This window comes from Rhopilema esculentum, chromosome 14 (genome assembly GCF_057945365.1).
Source record: "Rhopilema esculentum isolate cy_ngs chromosome 14, ASM5794536v1, whole genome shotgun sequence".
NCBI lineage: Eukaryota > Metazoa > Cnidaria > Scyphozoa > Rhizostomeae > Rhizostomatidae > Rhopilema > Rhopilema esculentum.
Window position 1 is genome coordinate 8,964,577 of NC_142828.1, and position 8,267 is coordinate 8,972,843.

Sequence of the window (8,267 nt, forward strand, 5' to 3'; positions counted from 1 at the left end):
ACAATTTTCTTACTGGTCAATGTTTTAGTGATGCACAGGTATAACACCACCCTCCCTTTCACAAATTTTGTTTAACATTGTTTTGAGGGAGAGGTTAAGCCCCGAGGGTAAAGCAGTATCGGTGTTTTCGCTTGAAAATTTTTACTATTCAAGCAGAGGGCGTTGCAATGATTTTTTGCAGAGATTGTAAACCATGAAATTAAGTTGACTCAAGAAACGGATTTTTTTGCTATCAATGCCAAGGTTCAAAAATGTTCCTTTTTTCTAATGAAAAGAATATTTGCATACGTTCCAATAAGCAATAAAGGTCAGCAAAACAACGTAGAATTAAGCAAAACTAGCTAAAAATATGAAGCCAAAAGGCCCTGTTGACACTTTATAATTGCAAACAATTAAGGGCTTTAAAGCGAAAGAATGAAATGACCACGAGTTACGGCTTAAGTCTGGCCCAGTTACTTTGTCTTGAATGAAGAAAGAACTGCTGTTCCACAGTTTGTTTTAAGGGTCAAATGAAATTAATCGAAATTTTATTGAATGAATTAGGCAAAACTTCAATACAACTGGTTGGAAATTCTTTCCTGACCTGACCCAACAACCCATGAAAGATCATTTCAGCTCTTCAACATTTGGAATCTTTAAAAACTAGCCTCAGCATAGGGCTCTAGTGAAACGAGAATCAACGACTTTAAGCAATGAGTTACTAATTGAAAGTTATGTAATGTATGACATGACATGACGGAAGAGGATCTAAAAAAGTAAGAGTAAGGCTATACTCTAACAGAAATGGCAGTTACCACAATTTTTATTTATTGAGGCATAGATATATCACTAACAGTGTTTTTTGTTGGTAGTCATTATTTGTTTGACAATATGATATTTGAGTGTGCCTAACCTTTCCTGCACTATGAAAAATTAAAAAGACGAGATCTGTCGTGTTTACATGCAAGTTTTTTTGTTTGTTGCGCAGTATTTTGCTAAAAAAACCAAAGGACCGCTTTCCATAAACGAAAGCGTAAAAGGAATACACATAGGTAGCCAGCAATTCTTTCACTGTACTTTTAACAGGGCACTGACGCTTCTAAACTATTTACCTGCGTGATTGTGGCTGTTTACCCGCGTGATTGTGGCTGTTTATCCGCGTGATTAAGGCTTACTTCTACAAAGCAAAGACCGCGTGTAGCAATAAGAAACCTTTGCTTTCTTTCTGTGCTTTCAGGAATACACATTCACTGTTCAAAATAACAATTCAAAACCATCCTATTTAGCACACCAAAAAGTGTAAAGATGTGTGTACATGGTATCGAGCACAAACCAGTAAACAACAACCCTCATTAAAATCTCTCGTTCTATCGTTCGAAAAATCCCATACACCTATCATCGACACGAAATATACGCGAAAGGTAAAGTTCACTTCCAATAGATTATTCCGCATAAAAACCAGTAATTTTCTTTCTTGCACTTTTTTCTTTGGAGAAGATTCCATTAAAATTCTCAAAATCTGTTTACATGAAAGCGGAAAACCCAAAACTTGGGAAGACAGAGCATGTTCTTCACTCGGGCTTTTCAACTAAGTGATCGACTCGAAAACACGGAACCAACAAGAAACAGCTTTTCTCCAGCCTTTTTTTCGATCCGTTTCTGGATATAATTTTCCGTTTTGCTTATGTGTCGGACTTTAACCTACGTTTAGAAAGCCGTAATACTGTTTCGTGCAATAAGATTTTAGAATTATCTTGACAATAATGAGAACCTCATTCTGTGTAAGCCCTTAAAAGTACCGAAGATTATACCCCTATGGGGATGCACCAGATCTTGCATGCAGACAAGCAATATTGAAAAGAAACATAAGTATCTTCAGAGAACATAAATACAAGTATAATTATATAAAAAACATTAAAGCTGTCCCAGCACAATAACAAAGCGGAAAACTTCACGAATGCGAAGGAAGCTTAAACCATCGACAAATTGCAAATCTTTAAGCTCATAAGATATAAACGACTTTATAGTACGTCAGTTCCCTGAACAGTAGAATTACTACTGTGAATTGTTAATTGTTAACTATTGGAGCATTCAGTCTTGACCGTCCTCCTTCGCAGAGGAGCTCTCGCTTCTGCTTCGGCTATACGACCGAGTATACCTGGGCGACGGGCTCCTTGATTTTTCACTTGACGACCTCTGCCTGGCATTCACAGGTGATTTACTCGCTGATCGTGATCTCGAGCGGCTGTAGGAGCGACTTTTCTGTGATTTCTGTGGTTTGTGAGACTCGCGTCTTTTTGAGTGTTTTCGTTTGGGGCTCCTTGAATGACTTCTCCGGCGAGGGCTTCTTGATCGCGAGCGTGAGTAGCTCTGCTTTCGTCTATGAAAAAAAAACCGATTTTCAAAATTTTCAAGTAATCAAACCAAAACAAAAAGTTTAACAGTTTAGCTGCGACTCTTCTTGAGGTTCCCTCTAAAGTTAACATTTAGTTGTTAGCTTTTAGTTGGTACCATAAATTCTTAGCATATTGGGAACAAGAAAAATATAATATATCAGAAGTCTAAAACAGATACAAAATCAAAATCAATTATTTCTACCAGTGGAAGTTCTTGGAATGTGATGCTTATTGTCTCAATTTTCAATTTCATTATAGTTTTAAGGCCTTGTAACACAGTCAGATTATTTCATCAGAAATTCTAGACAGGGAATTTTGTAGAAAAAACTAGCAAACTGCCTAACCTCAAATTTTATTTCACATTCTTACTAAATCGACCATGGAGATTCCAAATCCAAGATGGGCCAAAAAAAATTATCACCGGAAGTTACTATTTTTGATGACGTATATTCAGCATAAATCAACATTGTTGAATATTCTATTGTTAACTAAAATCTTTTTATTCATTTTCATGCATGGCTAGAGCATTAGTTGCAACAGAAAATGTATTCCTGTTTTTGACAATGTCAATACCTGATAAGTATCTAGTGAAAAAATTTGACTGCGTAAAAGGGTCTTAAAACTATTATGTAAGTAAAGTCAACACATGATTGAAGAAGTACTTTTTATAGGAAAACAATTTTCAATCGTCTTAGAGGGTGTGGTCCTAAGGAAAACTGTCTAAGGGGACCCCCCTTGTATCCCTTCTGTTTGAAGACCATGTTGTTGCTCCTCCAGTATTTATAATCCAGATATATAACCCTAAATTCTATAACTTTTGTGAAAAATTGTGTTAAATCTAGTTGAAAAACTGAGAGCAAGTCACTTACCTGCCCCGATAGTATCCTTCCCCACCACCAAAGAATCCCTTTCTTCCCTTGTCTCCCTTTGTTCTCATTTGATCTGGGGCTGCAGAAATACAAGAAACAACTAATTTACCTAGAACTAAAAATACAGGAAAGTTTGTTATGTTAAAAACAGTATAAAGAGTTTCTAAAAAATGGGATTGGGGAAAAGCTGTAAAACTGTTTTAGTTATGTAAATTAAGGAAACTTTTATAAAAAAAGCCACAAAAATCTTATGAAATGTAAATAAGTGAAAAAATTGGAAAAGCTGAGCTTGTAAAAAATGTACATAGATTGACTCATGATACCAGATAAAAAGACAAAGTTGCCAAAACCTCACAGGAGAGAAAGCAACTATTTACTATGAACTTAAGAAATCTAGATAAAAGCATAAAGATTCCTTAAAACATTTATTTCTCCATCAGAATTAACCTCTTTCACTCACTTTTTCGATTGCCATCAGCAAACTGCATCTCAAGTTCTCTTCCAAATAGAATAGTTCCATCAAGATCACGTAATGCATCTTCAGCATCACGCACATCATCAAACGTAAAAGGAGTTAAGACATTAAACTAGAAATAAAACAAGTACCTTTTTGCAGGTAAATCTCTATTAGCAAATACTCTGGGTCCTTTCATATATGGCTCTTTATCTCTAACTCTATCTCTAAAACCACCTCTTTTTGCTATTTAAGCAACACTTTATCTTAAATATGGGCATCCATTTTGTAGTTAGACTCTCAAACCTCCTGAGCATCTCTGAAGTGATCTAACCCCTGCACATTTGGTCTCTGATGGGCTCTAACCCTGGCACACTCTCTCTACTTTTTCACATGCTCTACTTTTGGACTTACAATATCATTAACCCTTGTACTACCTTATGCCATCTTTGCCATCTCTACATTCTCTGGAAGCCTCATCTTTGTTGTGAAATGAAATGAAATTTCAACTCTTTAGAAGCAAATTCTGTTTAATGTGATTCTTCTTTCATCACTCTCCTTTTGCTTGATGCTCTGAATCAGGAAAAAGACCTCTATTTTCTTTAGAAAAGATCTCTATTCTCTTTTAATCTTTGCAAGCTTTCACTCCCAGTTAACTCTATAACTATTACCTGTTAGAAAGTACCAATACGTGAGATTGGAACAAGAAAAGTCTTAGGTATTAAACAAATAATAGCCCTGAAATACAGGAAAAATTTTAAAAATAATTTCAAGAACAAAAAACTCTATTCCTTGAAGTTTATTGCTGAATTAATTTCTATCAAATTAACAATGGCTGAGTCTGGTATGTTTCTTCAATCAGTTTTATTTAATAAAACTCATTTAAACAATAAAAATTAAAAATCTTTTGTGACTCAGCAGTAATCTTGTGATGGTAAGATTTTGCAAAACTGTTCTCCAATACTTTAAATTCTCGAATTGGCCCCCCCTCAAAAAAGCCCCCCCTCCAAAATAAGACCCCACCCTTAGAACTATAAAATTGTCAATAAGCCCCCACTGCTACTGTAAATTCTCAAATTTGACCCCTCAATTTGATGATTTTTGCCATCTGAGGTTGCCTATGGCGTTTTATTGAATTACCACAACAAATTCATACTTTTGATAATAATTAATTAAATGCTCATAAAGACATTCCTACTAAAACGAATGAGGTCTATTTATAATGTCTTCTTAGTGTCTACAATAATTTTATAAGCTCCCCCTCGTATAAGCCCCCCCCCTCGTATAAGCCCCCATCCAAAAATATTAAAAATAAATAAGCCCCAGGAGGCTAATTCAAGGATTTACGGTATTAAAGAAAATAAACAATCTTTGTGTAACTTTCACCAATTTTCCCTTCAGATTTACAACTTGTATACAGCCTTTTTTTAACTGAGATTCTACTGAAGGTCAAAGAACAGCAAATACTCTAAAAGCATTGATAAAAACAAAAACCTATCTAGTTATTAGCAATAATTATTTTGGTGTTTAAAAACAGTTGCTCTCTTTTAGGCAGCATATCTATTGCATACTTTGTAAAAAATTGAACCAATCCATGAACTGGAGAATATTTCAGTATATATACATACATGTTGTGTTACATTAAGTTTGCATAAAAAACAGCTTAAATTTCAGACATAAGAAAAGGATATTGTACATATGCAAATCCTCTAGGTTTCCTGTGATAATAGTCCAGAGGGATATAGACATCTGATATTGGACCATACCTTCCAAAGAGCTTTCTCATGTCCTCAGCCCTAAAAGCAAGTCATCACAAATTTGCATTAAGGAATGTTGCATAATCCACTATAATAATTTGTGCCACTGGAACCCAAGTGACAGAAAATAACAGCTGGGTATAGGGCAAAAAATAACAGCTGGGTATAGGGCAGTTGAATTAAAGGGGTGCAAGCATGTTTTTTTATGGTCCCAGAAAATGTCTGACACTCATCTTTATGAAGGTAATTGAAGCACTTGTTCAAGGGTAGGAATTTGACTTTTGAGCAAAATTCAGGGAACCAAGGCAACAAAGAAAATGAAACATCAATTTTAATTTATTCAGAACTAATATGCATTCAAATATAATTGTTTACACATAATAAAAGCTAAGTCTAAAATAAATGAAATCCTCTATAAACATCTGGTCTTCTACACATACAGGGAAATACAGGCATTCCTCTGTAAACAACCCCCCATAGGACATAGATTTAATGTGCTACATTCCACGCGCTACTCTAGAAAATACCAGAAATTTAAAAAGTATGTATTATCCTGTCAGGTTAATTCTTAATTTCTAGTATTTTAAAATCCACTTTCAGCAATGCTTATTTCAACAAAATTGGAACAGCTTTATTATTATCTGACCACTTAAAGAAGAATAATGGAAATCTACTTCTTTGGCTGGGCTACAGTACATAGCGCAGGAAGGACAAGCCCTATGTCTTGTTTCTTCCATGTAACTTTCAATAGTATGAAGACTTATACTTTTTTGTTCTTATGTTCAAAGCTGTTCAATGATGATTTCTTGTCATAAAGCTAGCAATTAACGAGTTATGTCTAAAATTCTTCTTTCATATGCTATAAACACCTTGTCCATGCATCTCCCATACTCTGCCAGCTGAGCCTTGGCCACTCTCCATTTAAACAATCTTAATTAATACTCTTTTATGTGAAAACAAATTAATCCTTTTCCTGTCTGTATACTTTGTGGCGAGGCAGTCATACCTACACTATATATATATATATATATATATATATATATATATATATACTATAACTGCCATAAAAGGTCTACATGCCAGGGCATTTTTTAAAAAAATTGCAATATCCTTTGCTGAAGGATATTCTGGAAATGATTTTAAAGTTCATACCAGACTGCAAAGTTTTGGTATAAGCTGGGAATGTGTTATAATTTTTCCTCAAATCCCATCCGTGCACTGTTGCAAATTTGGATTAATTTTTGCACTTGAAACACAGACTCTTGTGTGAATCCTGGACACAGCCTCGCCATTAGGCTTAAAAATACTATTTAAGAATTAAAATCCTGCAGCTTTTAATCTGCAATTTTGCAACATTACGTGTTCCCATGCAAGCTTAAGCGGCAGAAAATAATTCCCTGCAAGCAAAAAATACTTTGCACTCTGGAGTTCATATAGCCTGGTATCTTAAACCAAAACATTATCAGATTTGCCTCAGTTGTGTCAGAACTTATCATACAATGACGTCCTGTGTTTAAATCAAGGAATTCAAGCTTTATTTGCTAATAATTTCTTCTAAGTAAAGCTCCAGGTTCGATTCTCCATTCCAGGTTAATGTCATCGATTTTGCATCTTGCTATCAACAGACTTTTCTCAAAAATGGTCTTCAGATTTGAAATCACCATATCTTAAGGTTAGTCAACACTGAAAACTTTGTGTTGTTTGGGCTGTTCGGTTGCGAGTTACTTCAATTTCTATTTTTAGACATTTCTTTAGATTTGACCGGAAGATGCTGCTGTGTGAAAATGATTCAAATTCTATGATCCATTTTTGGCAAATATGAAAATAAAAAAAATTGCCCGGAACAGAGAATTTGTCATTTTTATATTGATCCCATACCTTAGAAAAAGCTGCATCAGGTAAATTCTTCATAAATTCAAACAATGTTTATTAGTTGAAAGAATCCATATTTCGATAACAATAAAGTGAAACTTTTCTAATCTGAAAATAACTGCAAATAATGATTGGTAAATTCCACATGTTCATTACATTGTATTGTTCATATTTCATCGTTCGTTTTTGGAGTGTAGTCTTCAACGTGTCCGCAAAAAAGCCAGGATAGATCAACTGAAGGTTTTCATTTTAAAAATGTAAATGAAACCAATGAGTATTCAGTATAGATCCAGAAGAATTTAACCTCAAGACCTTGCCTTAGGCGAATTGACTTGGCTTCCCGTACATCAATTAGGCCGTCTTTGTCAGTCACAAGTTAGAGCAAATCATTGAACTGGATACCTAGCATAATCAAATAAGAAATAAATAACATTCAATAAAATATTGTATTACAACAATTACCGTGTGTCATTGTGAATATTTCTTACAAACAATGAAGTATTCGGTGGTCTTCGATATTTAGACATGGCTGCCAGTACCCGCTTCTTCACCGTAACGGATTTAACTAGTGGGTTGCGTAGGAGCAGTTGCTGAAGAGCCTAAAATTGCTCGCGCATGCGTTAATTTGCATGCTAATTCTCGTTTTCATGCCGAGAATTAGCATGTAAACAAGCTTCGTGAAAGTTTAATGTGCATTGGAAAATATTTCTTTGCTTAGTACAATTGCTACAATATTGCTGCATTTGTCAAAGGAAACTCTCAAAACAAACTGGGCGTCCATAAAAGAGCGGTAGTACTCGGGAAGTAACGGCTACAAGAATGCTTCCAAGTGCTGACTTGTCATCGACCCTTCGGATGGAGTTTCGTAAATAAAGTGTCAGATCATGTATTACCTCACGTGGAATTTATCTAGCAGTCTGAAGTATCTGATAAGAGAACT

The 8,267-nt window shown here is 34.9% G+C and overlaps 1 protein-coding gene across 1 annotated transcript; it reads right to left on the reverse strand.

Annotated features, from left to right (window-relative positions):
• Positions 1 to 1,853: 1,853 nt before the first annotated feature.
• On the reverse strand, positions 1,854 to 7,943 carry LOC135695845 (serine/arginine-rich splicing factor 2-like). Its single transcript, XM_065215029.2, has 5 exons — positions 7,790 to 7,943; positions 5,390 to 5,494; positions 3,705 to 3,808; positions 3,245 to 3,323; positions 1,854 to 2,359 (listed from the first exon to the last, which is right to left on the reverse strand). The coding sequence occupies exons 1-5, from the start codon at positions 7,852 to 7,854 to the stop codon at positions 2,071 to 2,073; spliced, it is 642 nt and encodes a 213-aa protein (XP_065071101.1). The 5' UTR covers positions 7,855 to 7,943; the 3' UTR covers positions 1,854 to 2,070.
• Positions 7,944 to 8,267: the final 324 nt, after the last annotated feature.